Below are 19,215 nucleotides of genomic sequence, written 5' to 3' on the forward strand. Positions count from 1 at the left end.
TTCAGACTTTTAAAATCTATATTTCTCAAAATCAAATGTTCAGTAACAATCTTAACTTAGCAGCATACATAAAGACTGATTATTATATGGAAGGTAGCGTTAGATATTCCAGTTCATATTATATATGGTACGAGTTGACAAATACTATGTAATTCCATTACACGTCCCTCTTGTTAGAGACTGTTTGATTGAATGCTCAACTACTCAGAAGTCAACACGTTTCAGAGTTAAAATTGAATGTGGGATATTAACTCTGTCTTTTCTTAAATATGTATAACAGTCTCTAATTACATAATTATATACTGTTTGCAAAATAATGTTATTCCAATTTTTAAAAAACATCTGGGAATATGCATGTTGCATATTGCACTATTACTTTAATTTTAGAATATTTCTTGGTTATGTATAAAGGATATCTTTATGTAATTATGTTGAGTCTAGGAGTTATGTGTGGTACAATTAACTGTGCATATCAAAATGGCTGTGAAAGAGCAATTGATTTTGTATTATATTTCATCATCAACAAATTTATCACATAATTTCTTATTGCAACATTTTTATTTCTGGTAATGATGTAAAATGAAGCTGGGCTCTGATACCAGTTTTTGGCATTAAAAATTAAAAAGATAAATTTCTTTCTTATAATTGGAGCATATTTGACTTGAAAGGTGGTGAGAAAGAAAATATGGTATCCCACTATTTTGCTGTATTTTTTTTTAAATGTCCAACCACACTTCAATATGCCATTTGGCCAAGGCACATTCTGTGTTTTTAGTCAATTGTTAGCTCCATCCTTACTTGGTATCAGTGGTTATTCTCCACTACTGTTTTACACCTTTGATTATTTCCCACCCTTCTCCAGACCCCGAGGCAAGTCTTAAGGGAGAATGAAAGCATTCCTTGAATATGGTGAAACTGAAGAAAGGAGTCAGTGGACAGTTTCTTTGTGGCATGAATGGGACGCTCCAAGAACCACAGTACTGTTCAGGGAGTTGGAGTGAATATAGTGTGTACTTTCTTGCATAGGTCTAGGGAGAGAAAAGGAAAGGCGAGTTTTCGTGAACTGATATGTTACATATAGTGATATGTCACATATACTAGGAGCTGCTTTCTAGACCATACTCTTGTATTCAGGGAAGATTTGTTATTCTCTCCATTTCCAACAGAAGTTTAATTGTTCTTACTGCAGACAGGAGTGTTATGTGCTGCAGGGTGTGGCTTGTGCACTGACATGTCAGAGGAGCAGTTAAATATGCTGTTTCTGTGTATTTGGTTGGAAGGATTCCCTTTTGTAGCTGGTTGAGTCAGGGGCTACGGTAGTGCACTGCTTGCATTCCTCACCGATGATCTGTGAGATTGTCTCCATACAGTCTTTTTCTGTTAGATTAGTATCAACAGTTTATCTGTTTGAGCTACTAAGAGAAAAAGCATAGGAAAGAAACAAGGAAGCACTGTTTTTGTGCCTGTTGATGTTGGACTTTCAAGACAAGCAGGAAGTGGGAAGGACTCAAGGGATGGGATAAAGAAAAAATGAGACTTCTTTTTTTTAATTTATTTACTGTATAGATGCTCTGATACTCCTGGTCTTTTTCTGCCCTTCACATGGATTCTTGTATTCTGTGATGGGAAAGGATTGCTGGGCTCCTTCCTTTTCACAGAAGCATTTTTAATCTGTTAAAGGTGAATTGAGAAGGAGAAAAAATGTTTTTGTGCTTTATGATGCAAAAAGATGACTTATTAAAATTTTTGTTTATTCCTGGAGGATGTGGGGAGAGGTGGGAATATTCACCAAACTCCATCACACTTGATTTTTGCTTTCCTTTTGCATAAGAGAAATGGATTCTGACTGACTTTTTGAAAGACTTGGATGATTGATGGAGGGCCAGAATTAAGACATCACAATAGACTGATCTTGACTTTTATAATTTCTAACCCTTAATTAAGTAGTGAGACGAGTTGAATGTGAGGACTGGTCTATTCTTCATTAGTGGTGTTGTTCCAGTGTCCAAACATAACTATAAAGTTTTCACATAGATTTTGTTCCAAAGTGGACACAAATGGCATAACTGAAAATAATTTTGATCTGAATTGAAAATGGGGATAACCAGGGGCAATGCATGGGGGCCCCCCCTTGCATGTACACCAGCTACTTTGAGAGTGAGGACATCTCTGCAGCTCCCTGTCCTGCCCCTGCGGAAATAATGGAACTAAATTCAGTTGGTTTAACAGACGGATCCTTCCCATCCCCCTGCCGGCCGTTCAGCCAATTAAATTTAGTTCTACTGTTTCAGCAGCTGTAGGGCAGGGAGCCACAGAGGAATCAGCTGCGGCAGTGTCTAGAGTTGCAAATGACTCCTTAGAGTCTCATGGGCCTCTGGAGCCACAGGTTGCCAACTGCTGATCAGTTTCTCCTGGAACCCTTATTTTGACTTCATGGAACCCTGGGAACACCATTTGCGAAACACTGAGTTAAAGGGTTGGATAGTGGTTCCTCATCAGCACAACATATCATATTCACAACTTTCTCATGGTAAGCTTTTAACCTATTGGTATGCATGGTTTGCACAGCTGCCCCAAACCTGAGGCTTTCTTACATTTTTTTTGTGACTTCATTTATTCTTCAAATCACCTTCCTAATAATTCTGCATTTTTTTCTCACAGGAATTAACATTAATAACAGATCACCAATATCAAATGATGTTTTCTCAGGATGCCGATCATATCAAACTTTCTGAGTTTCCTTACTTTTCTTAAGGTTCTGTTGCTGAAACCTGTCATAATCTTCAAATTCTCCTTAAAATGAGATGCATAATCCCATTGTAGTCCTGTTTTCTGCTCACTGCCCTCCCAAGAGTCTTAAGTGTAGGTGTCCCCTCATCTGCTTCCTATATAAGAGGTCAGATGGAGTAAACTAAGTATATTCTTGAGTGAGCTTCGCTATGCATATAGAGGAAACAGGAGGAAAATGCCCTAACTGTTATCACATCTGGGCTACGTCTACATGTGAAGCCTACATCGAAGTAGTCTATTTCGATGAATAGCGTCTACACGTCCTCCAGGGCCGGCAACGTCGATGTTCAACTTCGACGTTGCGCAGCCCAACATCGAAATAGGCGTAGTGAGGGAACGTCTACATGCCCAAGTAGCACACATCGAAATAGGGATGCCAGGCACAGCTGCAGACAGGGTCACAGGGCGGACTAGCGCTTCCGGGGCAACAGCTAGCCGCTCCCTTAAAGGGCCCCTCCCAGACACACGCAGCCTGCACAGCACGCGGTCTGAGGAGCCATAGGCACACAGACCCCGGGCACCGCAGTCATGGACCCCCAGCAGCAGCAGCAGCAGCAGCAGCAGCAGCAGCAGCTAGAGGTCCACCCAGCCCTCCCGGCAGGAGCAGAGCTTGCCCTGACCCATGCCATGTGGGAGGCAGCTGAGCACCTCCTTGCCCCAGGGGAGGAGATGCCCCCAGGGCATCAGGGCTCAACCCCTACCCCTGCAGCACCCCGCTCCACCCCCCGCCTCACACGCCGGCGGCTGTGGAGCTACCCCACCAGCACCGACTGGTGGGAGCTGCTGGTGCTTGGGGAGTGGGACAACGACCACTGGCTCAGGAACTTCAGGATGACCCAGCAGACATTCCTGGAGCTGTGCCAGTGGCTCACCCCCGCACTCAGGCACCAGGACATTGCCATGCGGCGTGCCCTCACAGTGCAGAAACGGGTCGGCATTGCTGTCTGGAAGCTGGCCACTCCGGACAGCTACCGATCCGTGGGCCAGCAGTTTGGTGTCGGCAAGGCCACCGTCGGGGCTGTCTTCATGGAGGTAAGTGAACCCATGGGGGGGGGCCAGGGCAGGGGGGCCAGAGCAGGGCAGGGCAGGGCAGGGCAGGGCAGGGCAGGGGGGCCAGGGCAGGAGGGCCAGAGCAGGGCAGGGCAACACACACCCTGCTCACCCGTCATTGGTGCTGTCCCATGTGCTTTCTCTGCAGGTTGTGCGTGCCATCAACGCCATGCTCCTGCACAGGCTCGTGAGGCTGGGGGACCCAGATGCCACCATCGCTGCCTTTGCCACCCTGGGCTTCCCCAACTGCTTCGGGGCTCTGGATGGGACTCACATCCCCATCCGTGCCCCGCATCCACACTGGCGGACGATACCTCAATCGAAAGGGCTACCATTCTGTCGTCCTCCAGCCCTTGGTGGACAGCCGGGGATGTTTCCAGGACATTTACGTGGGCTGGCCTGGCAGCACCCACGAAACCCGGGTTTTCCGGAACTCGGGCCTGTGCCGCCGGCTGGAGGCAGGGACCTACATCCCCCAGCGGGAGATCCCTCTGGGGGGCACCACCATGCCCCTCTGCGTCATCGCAGATGCGGCCTAACCCCTCCGGCCGTGGCTCATGCGCCCCTACACGGGCCATCTCTCCGCTAGCCAGGAGCGGTTCAACGAGCGCCTGAACCGTGCGCGCCAGGTGGTGGAGCGCTCATTTGGCCGCCTGAAGGGACGCTGGAGATGTCTCCTGACCTGCCTGGATGCGGGCCCCAACAACATCCCCCAGATTGTGGGTGCCTGCTGCGCCCTGCACAATTTGGTCGAGAGCAAGGGGGAGACCTTTCTCCAGGACTGGGCTGCGGAGGCCGCCAGGGCACACGTCCAGCCACCTGCTGCCCCCAGTCGGCAGGTGGACCCCGAGGGGACCTGGGTCTGGGAGGCCCTGCGGGCCCACTTCGACGAACAGGCCACGGGGTGAACTCTGCCCAGGCCCCCTACTGCCCGCCCCTTCCTCCCCCACACTCCTGCCCCAACGCCCACACCATGGAGCACCCCACCGCCCCCCCCCCACTTGTCCTGGACAAATGACAGCACGCACTTGTGGCTGAATGTAAATTTTTTTTTTCCTTTCCAAAACTTTTTTTTTTCTTTCCGAAATTTTTTTTTTTTGAGGTAAATAAATATATGTGAACCACAAACAGAAAACAACAAGGTACAAACGTTCAAGAAAAGCAATATGTACAAAAATAAAACAATCCAAAGAAACAACTGTCTGCCATAAATAATAAAAAGAAAACCAGGGAGGATAAAGGGGAGAACTATTTACATGGGGGGGGCGGGGCAAACGGGGGGACCAAAAAAACAGGGTCCAACTATATACAAGGGGGGGGCCACGTCCCGGGCCCCTCGCCCCTATAGCCCGGCACTGGGCGTGGCCGGCTGGGAGCCCCGCTGCGCCTGCAGCCTGGTCCATGGCTGGGTGGGAGCGGGCTGGACCGGAAGGTATGGGGGCCGGCGAGTGTCAGGTGGCTCCAGGGGTCCCTTGGCGCTCCGGCCCTCGCGGGTGGGTGGCAGGGCGACGGCGGACGGGCCGGCGACGGGCGGAGCAGCTGGTGGTGGGGCTGCAGGAGCAGGCAGGGCGGGTGATGGTTCGGCCGGCACGGCATGGGGGGCCAGGTAGTCCACCAGGCGGTTAAATGTCTGCATGTAGGCCCCCCATGCCTCCTGGCGCCAGGCCAGCGCCCGCTCCTGCAGCTGGAGGTGCTGCTCCGCGACCTCCAGCTGCCGACGGTGGATGGCCAGCAGCTGGAGGTCCGTCACCATCGGCGGTTGGAGGCGCGGGGTCCGCCGTCTAGCCCGCCGTGGGGCTGGTCGGTCCTCGGCCGAGGGGCTGCCCTGGAGCGATGGTCCCGGAGGGCTCTCTGGGACGACTGACGCCTCGCCGGCGCTGTCTTCCGGTCCTTCTGATGGTGCAGGTGCAGGACACAGGAGAGGAGGGGGCGAAGAAGAATGGAGACAGGTGTTAGTGTGGGCCCCGAGCCATGGCCTTTGTCCCCCCAGCCCTGTGCTGCAGGTTCCCCATCCCCGTCCCCGGGAGATGCTGCTGTGATGGATGGGCTTCAGGGGTCCCCCTGCCCTGCACCCTGTCCCCTGGTGGGAGCGACTCTCACTTCACCCCGCAGGGTCTGAGAGCAGGAGAGGTTTCTTAGGCCACAGATGCCCAGTTTCTGCCAGGAGTGACAGCACCAGCTGTCGGAAGAGACAGTCCTTCCAACCCGTCGTGGGGAGAAGACCCCAAGGGGGGCCCCTCTGGGATGCAGCTTTCCCCCTCCTCAGGCTGGCTGCCTACCAGCTCTCCCTTCCCCTAGCCTCTACCTGTGGCCCCCGCCCTCGCCCCCCAATTCCAAGCCAGCTCGGCTCCTCCCTCCTGTTTGTTCAGGGCAGAGGTGTCACCTGCCAGCTGTAGCCCCAGGATCCTCCTTTGGCCCTGGGAGCTATTCGGCTCTGGTTGCTCATATGTAGCCTGAGTCTCCCTTTGGCACTCCCCCCACTCCATCACATGCTGTTGCTGCGGGGTGTCCCACCCCCTCCTCCCGGGGGCCCCTCGAGGTTCCGCTCCCCCCTGGCCCGGGGATGGGGCATGGCACTGTCATGCGGGTTGGGGCGGGGGCAGGGGCTGATGGATGCAGTGCTGTGAGGGCCATGGCCCTGGTGTCCTTGGGGCCATGGCCATGTGAGCATGTGGGGGGCCCTGGACACATATCTCTTACCCCCGCCCCTCAAACCCAGAGAGGGGTACCTACCTGTGGGTCCGCTCCCACGGTCCAGAGATCCCCGGGGGTCGGAGGCCCTGCTGCTGCTCCGGGATGGCAGGAGGAGGATCTGCAGGCTGGATTCTGCAGAGGCGGAGCCCCCCCCCCTCCTGCCACGATGTCCCGGGGGGGGCCCCCGGGGTGCGGGGATTGCCTCCGGGGCGGACTCCGTCTGCAGGGCCTGCTGGGGCTCGTCAGCCGAGGTGTCAAGGGTGGCCGGAGGGGAGGAGGTGTGCCAGGAGCCCAGGATGTCCCTGAGCTCCCAGTAAAAGGGGCAAGTGACGGGGGCGGCCCCAGATCGGCTGGCCACATCCCGGGCCCGGGAGTAACCCTGCCGCAGCTCCTTGACCTTACTCCTGACGTGGTCAGGAGTGCGGGCAGGGTGACCTCGGGCAGCCAGGCCGTCGGCCAGCCGAGCGAACGCATCCGCGTTCCGCCTCTTGCTCCCCATTACCTGGAGCACCTCCTCCTCACTCTAGAGCCCCAGGAGGTCCCGCAGCTTGGCCTCCGTCCAGGAGGGGCCCCGCTGCCGGTTGCCAGCCTGGCTGCCCCTCTGGCTGGGCTGGCTGCCCTGGCTGCCCTGGCTCCCCTTTGGGGGGGGTCCGCTGGGGGGGCTGCCGGGCAGCCATCGCAGCTGGCTGGGTCGCTGAGGGTGGTGCAGGCTAGCCGCGTGTGCAGGCTGCAGCCTGCACGTTCCCTCAGCTTCCTGCAGAGGCAGGGAGGGGGAGGGGACCTTTAAGGGGCTGCTCCACGCGGCCACCAGTGAGCTGAGGGGCTGGAGAGAGCGTCTCTCAACCCCCCAGCTGATGGCCGCCATGGAGGACCCGGCAATTTCGACGTTGTGGGACGCGGATCGTCTACACGGTCCCTACTTCAACGTTGAACGTCGAAGTAGGGCGCTATTCTGATCCCCTCATGAGGTTAGTGACTTCGACGTCTCGCCGCCTAACGTCGAAGTTAACTTCGAAATAGCGCACGACGCGTGTAGCCGCGACGGGCGCTATTTTGAAGTTAGTGCCGCTACTTCGAAGTAGCGTGCACGTGTAGACACAGCTCTGGAGACACATTCTTTATATAGCTTTCAGAGTTCTTTTGAGTCTTTTCACCTGCTCATTGGTCTCTGGGTGATAGGGACCAACGTTTATATGCTTCACACAATTCTTATAATTTTTTAAAGACAGCAATCATGAACAGGGGTCTGCAACCAAAAAAACGAGAGGAGCCATTTTTTCAAATTCAGTTACAAAATCAACACTTCAGGAGGCACAATGCACATGAATACAAGATGGTCCTTAATAAATAACATCAAACCGTAATTTTTGTCACCCCTGTTTTTAGAACCGGGCACACACAATGATTTGTACCAGTTAGAAAGTTTGTTACCCCCATCTCCAGGCTTTACCTGCCTCAGCCCCCAAATCTGCCCCCACATCCCAGGCTTAACCTTTCTCAGCCTCAAACCCTGCTCCCATCTCCAGGCTGAATGCCCCTTAGCCCCAAACTAGACCCCCACCCCCAGGATTAACCAGGCTCAGGTGATGAGTTCTGCGCTGCTGCTGCTCCTCTGCAGCTGTATGGCTCCAATAGGGGAAGTTATAGACGCCCCTCCCCCAGCTCTCCTGCTTATTTCCCCCACCTGCCGCGCAGGTGGCTGGCTCCCTGCTCTGCCGCACTGAAACAATGGACCTAAATTTAATTGGTTTAATGGCCAGATCCTTTCTGTCACCCTGACAGCCATTAAACCAGTTAAATTTAGGTCCATTATTTCAGCACGGCCGGGCAGGGAGTCACAAGAGGAGTCAGCGGCAACAGCGTCTGGAGCCATAAGTGTTTCCTTAAAGAACTGCAAGTGGCTCTGTAGCTGCAGGTTGCCTACCTTTTGCCATAAAGTTTGTGCCTTGATCAGTCAGTGTTTTCTGGGGAAAACCTACCCTGCTGAAAATTATTAATAAAGCTGTTGCCACAGTTTCAGGTTCAATATTAGACAAGATTGTGGCTTTAGGATATGTAGCTGTACAATCTGTCACAAGTATTGTGTTTCTTTCCTCCCCTGTAAAGTTTAGCACAGGGTCCCACAACATCTACAGACACCCAGCAAATGCTTCCTTAATGGGTAAAGGCTGCAGTGGTGTCTTGCAAGATCTTTTTAAAGTCCTTATTGCAAAAGTTGTGATTTGTGGCAAAAGCATAATCTTTCATTGTCTGAAACATATGAGTCCAGGAGAAACTGAGTGTCGGTCTGTCACAGGTTTTCTTTACTCCTAAATGTCCTTCTCTTCTGTATCTCTCAGGCACAGCTATTTGTATTGATGCCTTTTCTTCCATATAGAGGATTCTTCATACAACAATCTATCTTTTCATTCCCCAGCCAGGACATCATTCTGAGCTCCTGACCTTTCTTGTTCCAAAGAAGTATCAGTTTGCTAAACAGATAAGATATTCTTTTTGTGTTTCACTTCAGCTCAGACTTGATTCTGGCACAATAGAACTTTCAAACTCATTCGCAGCAGGCAAGCTGCTATCCTTGCACATACTCCTCACTGGCTATTGACAAAGCAGGTGTATCAGACCCATACTTTCCAGGGGACCTGCTTATACAATTAACATGCATAAACATGGCTACTCTGTTATTACCTATTAAAATATCAGTGGATTGCAAATTGCTAGTGTCAAGCACGTCACCCAACTATAGAACATTTCAGTATTAGAATCGTCAACTTTTAAAGATTGGTCAAATTCATATCAGACCTGAATAAATACACTGTTTTGCATGTCATGACTGGTGATCCTGGGCAACCCACAAAGAGGAAAAAAGTGGACTGAGGAACCAGGGAGTGCAGAACTCTGAGATGTAGCTATTTGTGAGAGAACCAGGACCATAATGAATCTCTTGGAAGTGCTGAAGCATGGGTGCTGCAAATTGCCTCATGGCTCAACCAATTGAATTCTTCAGTATTGAAATGCTTCAGTATTGCTTCAGGAATGTGGTTAATGCATATGCTCAGATGAGTAGCTGTGTTAAACTGTGTCTGGAAAAACAACAAGGAATCCTGTGGTGCCTTAAAGTCTACAATGTTTATCTGGGCATAAGTTTTCATGGGTAAAAAACACTTTGTCACTTCATGCATTTGACAAAGTGTGTTTTACCCACAAAAGCTTATGCCCAAATAAATTAGTCTTTGAGATGCCACAGGACTCCTCATTGTTAATACATAATTCAGGCTAACCTAAACTGCACTATAAACATAAATTTTTAAACATATCAAAGGTCTGTTGGAAGTGGGTCTCCCAGCATGGTAGAAAGTACATTGTGGGCTGCCAGTTCCTAAAGTTGTTTGTTCTGGAATCATGTCTTACTTTATAAAGCACCACATAGACTTACAGTGCTATGTAAATGACTTTGTTACCAATAATTGTTTTTTCCTCTTCCTTTTCACAGTGTTTTTGAAGATGAAAGTGTGAAATTGCGGCAGCTGAAACTGGAGAACCAGGTAAGTGAATAGACAGCACAGAAGTTGGGAAATGTTCTATGACAGAACGGGCAAAACATCATTCTTCAGGAATTTACAACCACATTTTACATTATGAGTCTGAGTTTGCCACTTACTTATTCTGCTAGGAAAGGAGAGGAAGAAGTTTCCACTGCCCGCCCCGCTTTTTATGTCTCTTGGGTGCACCCGATTCACTCCTGTGATTTATATAGTCTCTGCCTGAGTGTAAATGGTATAAAACACCAGCCTTTTACACTCATTTTGCACTGGTGTAAACCACGGCACAAGGAGCATCTCCTATGGTATGTGAGACCATGTATGAAGCAAAACAAAGATAGGGTGATGAGTGTAATATAAATGTTTGAAATGATGGACAGAAACAGATTAGAACGAATTGCTACCATTTTCCTTCAGTGATTTTTCTGGTTATCATGAGTTCAGGGATTAAAATTGCCACAGTTTTTGTTTTGATTTCCTTGATATTTTGTGCTTCCTACAAGTGTTGTTTATTCATTTAATTAGGATTCAGTGTTCACAAGACTAAGTAGATCGAAAGAGAGGAGGATAATTAATCTCTCTAAGGGATTATCCAGTTTAAACATGAAAGCAGAAAGAAAAATAATTTCTGAGCAGTAAGAAGAGCTGCTTAACCCCTCTGTCAAGACAGACGTCCCTCAGCTTTCTACCTTTTATTCCCCTGCTAAAAACAAACCCTTTGCCTTAGTATTTGATTTAGGAACACTTTCAGGAATTGTACCTCTTTTGAAACAGCTGATTGATACACAACTTGCTGAATGCTCAGACCTATTAGAGCACTTAGATAAACACATTCATCCTTGCTGTTTTGCCCTGTGAAATTTAAGATGACTATTGGGCCATACAAAGTTTGGTGGGGCCCTAAGCCAGAGCAAGTGGGGGCTGCTTCCCTCCCCTTCTGCCCTCAGCCCCACTGTTGGCCCAATCCCAGTCACCCGTTTCCCTGTGGCTGCACCCATTCAACCCACAGTCTAGTCTCATTCAGCCCAGCTGCCCAGGTTTGCTCCTCTCTGCCCCTCCAAGCCTGGAAAATCTCTTTTCTTCTAGCCCCGGCCCCAGAGCTGCAGTGAGAAAATGAGAGCTCTCCCAGCCCTGACACTACGGCAGGGTGCAAGAGCACCTACAGTCCTGGAGCTGCAGCTGGGTTTGGGGGCTGGGGCTTCCACTGCTCCACCCAGCGCTGTTGCTGGGGTTGGGACACTGGCGCTTTTCCTGTCCCACCTGGAGCTTCTTACAGCCTGGTGGTGGGGAGGAGCTGGGAACAGTTGCTGCCACTAGGCCATGGTGGGAAGGAAAGTGCCTCTCAGAGCCAAACTTCAGCTGCCACTACGGACTCCCCTGAACACCGAGCTGGGCAGCAGGAGGTGGCTCTCATCAGTAGTGGCAACTGGAGCTTGGTTGTAAGCAGGCCCTCCTGTCTCCTCACTCAGTATGAGTGGGGTCACACAGCCTCACTGGTGGCAGAGCTGGGGACAATAGAGCTGCATGGCCAGGAGCAGCTGCTGCCACAGGGTATTGACTCCAGGGAGCAGCAGCAGTGTGCTCCTCTCCTTTGGCCACAGGGGGTCTTGGGAGCAGATCCCTGTGGATCAGTAGATACAAATGTATATCCTCTAGTAGACATTTGCATCCACTTTGGACTCTACTGTGAGGCTGAGGCTGGGGCAGGCAGGGATCCTGACTTGGCCTTGCTGCTCTGCCAACATGGACCCAGGGGCAGTACCACCATATGGGAACCTAGCCACACCACAACTCCCAGCACCCTCCTAGAGCCAGCACCCGTGTTCCTTGTAAGCTAAATGCTTGGGCAGCCACCCAGCAGAGATTCAGATGCTGCCCAGCTGATTAGCAGAGTGCCCACAGCCATCAGTATATGTTTCTATTGGTGGTGCACATCTGCGCATGCCTTAGTACACACAACAAAATTTATTCTGCCCATTAATGGAAAAAATTAGAGGGACCCCTGGCCAGCACCCTCTTCTGCACCCCTGCCCTGATCTCTTCCCACAGCCAGCACACATACTTCCTCGTTCACAGCAAGCCCCATCCCAGAGCCAGCACCTATATCCCCTTGTCCCCGCAATACCCCTGTGGAACCCCAGTCCCCAATGAAGCACAGTGAAAGTAAGTGAGGGTGGGGAAGAGTGAGAGATAGAGGGGCAGGGCTTTGGGGAATGGGTGGGTGGATGTTGAGTTGCCCTTAAATTCCAAAAGTGATCTTGGGCATAAAGAGTTTGAGAACCACTGAATTGGAGACTTGTGGCAGTTTTTGAAACTTCTGTTTGTTAGCGGTGCAGGTACACAGCAGTGCTGGTAACTAGATCCCTTACTTAGGTATGCATATGTAGATGTAAATTTTTACCTTTAAAGGCTTACTTTTGAAAAAAAATGTTTAATAAGTAGAAGTTTAAATTCTTCAGAGAGACAAGTAGCAGGTTGTCAGCAGCACTGTGACAGGACACCCACTGATCATGATTGTGCACCATGCACTAAACAAGATTTTTTCCATCTTTAATTTCTATAACACTTGGGATAAAAATGGCAAGATCTGTTAAATCCTATGACCAGGCCTAAAGCGTTAACCAGATAATGCTTGGAGAACAATGTTTTTCACATCAGAGATCTGCCTTTTATGTTCTTTCTGTGATAAACCTAGCACATTTGTGGGTGCTGTTATCCTATGATGCTAATGCTATGATGATTATTAGTATTATCAGTGTAATATTGTGTACTCAAGTCCTTTATTCAGCGTTTTGTAAGGCACCTAGTATAGAGTCCGGTTTTAAACAGAAAACCAAACTGGTGGAAGACCCTTTGGTCTGCTGCATTATGCTAGATATGGTAGTCCTAACTCTCTGGGCACATTGCTGGAAATTTGGTAGACTTAGTGTTATTACTTTAACAGCAACAAAGGGTCCTGTGGCACCTTATAGACTAACAGAAAAGTTTTGAGCACGAGCTTTCATGAGCACAGACTCACTTCACCAGCATCTGATGAAGTGAGTCTGTGCTCATGAAAGCTCATGCTTAAAACTTTCCTGTTAGTCTATAAGGTGCCACAGGACCTTTTGTTGCTGTTACAGATCCAGACTAACATGGCTACCCCTCCGATACTTGTTATTACTTTGTTTCCGTTGTTCACAGTATTTTGAATTTTCAAGTATCCTGTGTTGCCTGAAAGTAAAATATCTTGGAAAGTTTTTAATATGTAATGTTCCCAAAGTGCCAAATTCATCATGATAACCAGTGAGTGTCCTTTCATATAGAGAGCAAATGGAGCATATTGCTCCTGTGTCTTTTCCCTGAAGTACATTAATCTCCATTACAATACAGTGATGTAAAAAAGAGTTGGATATTAATCAAAAACAAACAAAATCCAATTCTGTTATGGGGAAGAATGCTTAACAATTTTGATTATGCAGTTGCTATGCCATGTAGTTCAAACAAAGTGAGTTGCATTTTAACAGTCTTAAGTATATGTCTAGAAGATTTAGATTTTTATCAGTAAAGGCTGGTGAATACTGATTATACAGTACACATTCAAACTGACTGTAATGGGGTGCACTGCTCCACACTAAATGGGAAGGGGTTAACTTTGCATTGTGTTCTGAGGAAGCCCCACTTCTTTCACTCTACTGGACATGCCCTAGGTGTACTATTATAAAAGAGAGCAGTTTGGCTCAGTTGAGGCTGACTGCCATGGAGAAAGGAAATTCACTGCCCATTCCAGCTAAGACTCTAGCTGGGACTACACTCGCCGCAGATGATCAAATGCTTAGGTTTGATCTGTTGTAATGCCATTTCACGCATGTGCGAAACAGCTCGTTCCGCAGTCACAGTTGACCCTGGAACTCGTTGCAAGCTGCAAGGATTAAGGAATGCCAATGGGAGAAGCGCTCCTGTCAGCATTCTGCAATGAGGACAGGGACAAATATCCACGGCTGCTAAATGAATTTTTGGTATGCAATTGACATATCTAAAATTGTGTAGCAGCTGTCAATGTTCAAGTTAGGTGTAGACCCAGCCTCAGAGGGCATACAGGACTGCATGTGCCAGAGACGCTGCTACCCAAGCAGATGTCAAGGCAACCCTGGAGGCCATGAGGTGCAGAAAGAGCTTAAATGGTGATGGCAACATTGTCCAGGAACAAGAGGATCCTTTGCTTAGGCACTCCTGGGAATAATGATGATCACTTGTTGCTGAGTATGATAATCAGGAGAGTTATGGCTCTTCAGATGGCTCATAAAGTCTATCCTTGAACCACAAGTTCTATTACAGTGAGGGCAGATATTTCCAGGTACGTCAGGAGGCTGTTGACTGTAACTGAAAGCCAGTCTCTCCTTCCACCTCCTGTGCCTCTTGTCCTCCTCAGCTTGTCAGTGGGCAAGTTCAAAATGCAGAGGACCATCTTGTATTACTTTTCTTCATTTTGAGTGATCCTCCAGGTGTCAATGTCAGTATTGCACTTCCTGAAGTTATCCTTCAGCCAGTCCTTGTGATGCTTCTGTTGGCCTCCTATGTTGTTATATCCTTCTTTCAGCTGAGTGAACAGGAGCTGTTGGGGGACCAATGGTCTGGCATCCAGAAAACGTGACCAGTCCACCGGAGTTGCTGGTGGATGATCATTGCCTGGAATACTGGTGGTCTTTGCCTCTTTCAGGACACTAATGTTGGTGCATCTGTCTTCCCATTTGATCTTCAAGATCTTGCAGAGACAGCATTGGTAATGCCTTTCAAGGACTTTCAAGTGATGTCTCTAGCTTGTCCAGGTTTCACACCCATACAACAATGCTGGGAGAATAACAGGTTGGTAAACAAGTAGCTTGATGTCTTTTCAAATGTCGTGATCTTTAAAAACCTAGTGACATAAACGAGCCAAGGCTGTACTGGCACAACTCAGACAGTGTTGGATTTTTGCATTGATATCAGCCTTGGATGAGAGATGACTTCCAAGGTAGAGGAAATTATCGATATTCTCTAGTACTTCTCCATTGATTTTAATAGATGGAACATGTGATACCTCTTTGGAGAGGGCTGATGGAGCACTTTGGTCTTCTTGATGTTGAAACCAAAGCATGAGACCAAGAATAGTTTGAAGATCTTTCTTGGAGTGGGCAAAAAAACTGTATTGTCATCAACATACTGAAGTCCCGCAATTGTAGTGGAAATTTTACTTTTAGTTTTCAACCTAGTAAACCTGGAAACTTTCCATCCATTCTGTAATGATTTCAACACCAGCAGGTAGCTTCCCAGCAATTAGTTAAAGAATGATGCCAATAAAAACCACAGACATGACTGGGGCCATGATGCAGCCCTGTGCAACTCCTGCTTGTGCTTTGAAAGATTCACTCTGGGAGCCAGTACTGCTCAGAGCAGTCGCTTTTATGGTGTCGTGAAGCAACATTAGGACATGGATATATTTATCAGGACACTCAGTTTTTGAAAGTACAATCCAAAGGGAACAGCAATTCAGTGAATTAAGGGCTTTAGTTAGATCAGTGAAAGCCATATACAGTGGTAGGTTTTTCTCCTGATACTTTTCTTGCAGTTCCTGTGCTGTGAAGATCCTATCCAGAGTTCCGCAACATGGTCGGAAACCACTCTGTAACTCTGGTAAATTTTTTTCTGGCAAGGGCAGAAAGTGAGTTGCAAGCATCCATGTCTCAACTTTGCCTGCAGTGGCAAGGAAATACCACAATAGTTTCCACTATTTAAGTTTATCCCTTTTAGTGAAGAGGGTGCCAGTCAGGGTGTCCCTCATTTCACTGGGTACCTCCTCCTTTACCCAGATTTTAGGGATGAGTAGATAAAGGTGACAAATTAGCTCTGGTCCACGATCTTTAAAGATTTCAGCTTGGATCTCATCTGCTTAATGGCATTGTGTACTTCATGCAAATTGGGAGGGTCTCCAAGCTCATCCCTAGGAGATTGTTGGGGGATTCTCTCAAGGACTTCATCTGCAACCATTGAGTTGCGGTTACGAAGATCTTCACAATGTTTTTTCCAGCTGAAATTGATGGCTTCATTGTCCTTCAGAAGTGTGGTTATATCCTTAGAGTGAAGGGGATTCATGCCATAATGAGCAGGCCCTTACACAGCCTTAGTGGCACTGAAGAAATCACGTGTGTTGTGGATGTCTGCAAGATGTTGGAATTCTTGCACTTTCTCAGTCAACCATTTGTTCTTGAGCTCTCTGATTACTTTTTCCAGCTCCTTCTTTCCTGATTGTTCCTTTCCACAGGTCTGAGTCTCGTCCAACATGTGCATTGAAATCCCCCCCAGAAGGATGATCTTTAGGGACTTCCAGTAAAAGGTTATCCAGCTGAGAGCAGAAATCATCCTCCCTTACATCCTCATCAGCATCCATTGTTGATGCATAGGGGCTTACAATAGTTGCTTGTTGGTTTTTAGTGAATCTCAGTTGGAGTATCATGAGTCCTTATTGATATCAAGTGGTACCTTGGGAAGGCATCTTAGAAGCTTGTTCTTTAGAGCAAAGCCCACTCTATGCAACCAAGGTTCATCCAAAGATTATCCCTTCCAGAAGCAGGTGTGTCCCCTTTCTCCTCCTTCATTTGTCCTTCATCAGCATTCCTAGTTTTAGACAAGGCAACAATATTTATGTTAAACTGACTTAATTCATGAGCATTGATAGCTCATTGATATTGATAGCATTTGATAGTATGTCGCTCTGGTCAGTCATGATTTGAGTTGTCCATCAAGGTATGTATGTTCCATGTTCCAAAATTAAAAAGCCTCTTACACATTCAGCCACTGTGAGGGTGATCCTGCTGGATGCTGCTGTCCAGCAAAGAGGAACAGAGGCAAGACTATTTTAGGGCACCTTTTCTAGCCTTCTCCCATGCATGGTGAGCAGAGTAGGTCCTAAAAAGGACTGCTCAGTCATGGATGCAGCTGCCAAAGTGCTCGCCCTGCTTCAGTCCTCAAGGAAAGTGACAGAACCACACACCCACCCCTTGTGTGTCATTCCCTGAATAGGAACTTCCAGATCTCGCTGTTCTGTTCCCATCACCACACCCCAATCACCACTAGATTTTTGCCTTGTGCAAGTACTGTTTTCCCAAAAGAGGAAGATGCCTGTGCAGGACTTCTTTTAAAGTGGAGAGACTGATGTACAACAGTCACCACACTGTCTTTGACAGATAGAGGGCTTGAAACCAATGGCATGGACACTATGACAACTGGAAATCCTCTATCAGCTGCAAACTTCATCTGCCTTTGCAGCTGTTATAACATTACATTAACACCTAGTAGTGGTGGAGAGGCTTGCATGTTTCAGTGATCCTGAGAGTGATGTTGTTCTCCCCAGGGTCACCCACAGCAGAATAGTCAAGGCCGAGGTTCCAGACATAGTGGCTGTGTCTACACTACAAAAATAACTTCCACGTTGTGCTTAGTTCGAAGTACAACTTTGAAGTAAGCAACTTCAAAGCTGAGCATCTCCATACACCCTCCTTCGAAGTTAAACTTTGAAGTAGGGCACTACTCCTTTCCCAGGAATGGAGTAAGGACTTCAAAGTTGGGCTCCTTTAACTTCAAAGTAAGGGAAGAGGTGTGTGGACTCTCTGCTGGCTACTTTGATGTAGTGCTAACCTCCAAGTTAACTTCAAAGTTAGTTCCTAGTGTAGATGCACCCAGTGTGATCCAAGAAGTCCTCAACAGCAAAGCAGATGAGGATAACAGCACAATGGAGATGAAACTGTTGTGTGATGTTATCCCAGGAATAGGCCAGTGCTGGGATCAAGAAGGGGGGGATCCCTTAAAACTCCTAGGCCCATGCTCTGAAACATAGCATGACTGCTTCTCTTGGCTGGTGGAAGAGCCACAGACTTGAGAAATACTCTGTCAGCTGCACGTCTTTTGAAACTTATACCAGGATCTTTTATGCCTTCCTGATATGGTGCACTGGGGAGACACCTGGGAAGAGAAAAGAACCTCCAATGGGTAGCACAATGGTTCTGAATTTCTGCTAAAGGGTCTGCTTACCAGTCAGTAGGATAAATTTGACTTTCAATATGTGCTTGTAAAGTTTCTCAAATTCTTATACACACTGTTTCTTCTTCCAAAGTAATGTTTAAAGACTTATATATGTTTAATCTTCAGGGTATTCTTAAGTGGGTAACAGGGCAGTAATAAGCTAACTTAGACTGCACAGTATGGGAAATGTCTCTCACAAATGATATTAGAATAAGATTAACCTCTGTAGCCCATGCATCAGGAATGCTAGCTACAATAATAGATCAGTTCATGTGCAGTAGCTCTCATGAGTAATGCTAGCATAATAAACCAGCACATGCAATCCAGCCTTTATAAAGTGGTCATGCAACTAAAGAAAGAGCGTGCACAACCTGGCCGTTCTGAGGTTAATTGCTATGAAAGATAAACAAGAGAAAAGGGACCAGAACTGAGACTTGAAATTGCCAGTACATGCAGAGAAAGAGACATGACCAGGGAGAAAAAGAGAAAGGGCAGCTTAATAGGTTTGGAGAATGATGACAGAAGAACACTTGCATCCAGGTGTTTATTTACTTTGAGGAGAATGTAGAGAGAGAAGTGGGGGCTATCTTCAGTGAGAACAACCTTCAGATTGCTCTTAACGTTACTAATGAGCAGACAGGCATAATCGGTCTTTACTGGAAGTGAGTTGTACATTTGCAGAATATCCCATTTAGCTTAGTTATGAGTTACACACAGGCATGTCAAACTCAAAGCCTACTGAGGACAACAGAAACAGAAACTGATCACTTTCAGGACGACCAAAGAAAATGTACTTCTACTGAAAGTTGTAATTATTTGTTATTAAACATTATGCTTTTCGTAATCTTTTTTCAAGTCTTGTTCAAATATAATACAGTAATTTTAACTGAGAATTCAGAACCTTAATCTGAATTTTATTGTTTTATAATTTTATTAATAGTTCATAAAATTTGATGTGTAAAATTGTTATTTACTCATATGTGATAATTTTTAATTTAAATATAATATATCTAACGTGAGGCCCGGGGAGAAGCGGTGGGGTGGTGGGAGCAGCAAGCAGAGAAAATATCTGCTTCTTTTCCCAAATGTAGAAGCCCACAAAAGCTCT

General features: G+C 47.6%; 1 protein-coding gene across 5 annotated transcripts in view; it reads left to right on the forward strand.

Annotated features, from left to right (window-relative positions):
• TULP3 (TUB like protein 3) overlaps window positions 1–19,215 on the forward strand; it is a 71,456-nt gene that overhangs the window by 14,628 nt on the left and 37,613 nt on the right. For all 5 annotated transcript variants that reach the window (XR_012646559.1, XM_075002622.1, XM_075002635.1 and 2 more), the window contains exon 2: window positions 10,022–10,073. Coding sequence is in view for 3 of the 5 variants with exons in the window: in XM_075002622.1 (XP_074858723.1) it covers window positions 10,022–10,073 (52 nt within the window). In the remaining 2 variants the exon portion in view is untranslated. The remainder of the gene's footprint in view (window positions 1–10,021; window positions 10,074–19,215) is intronic.

This window comes from Carettochelys insculpta, chromosome 1 (assembly GCF_033958435.1).
Source record: "Carettochelys insculpta isolate YL-2023 chromosome 1, ASM3395843v1, whole genome shotgun sequence".
Taxonomy (NCBI): Eukaryota; Metazoa; Chordata; order Testudines; family Carettochelyidae; genus Carettochelys; species Carettochelys insculpta.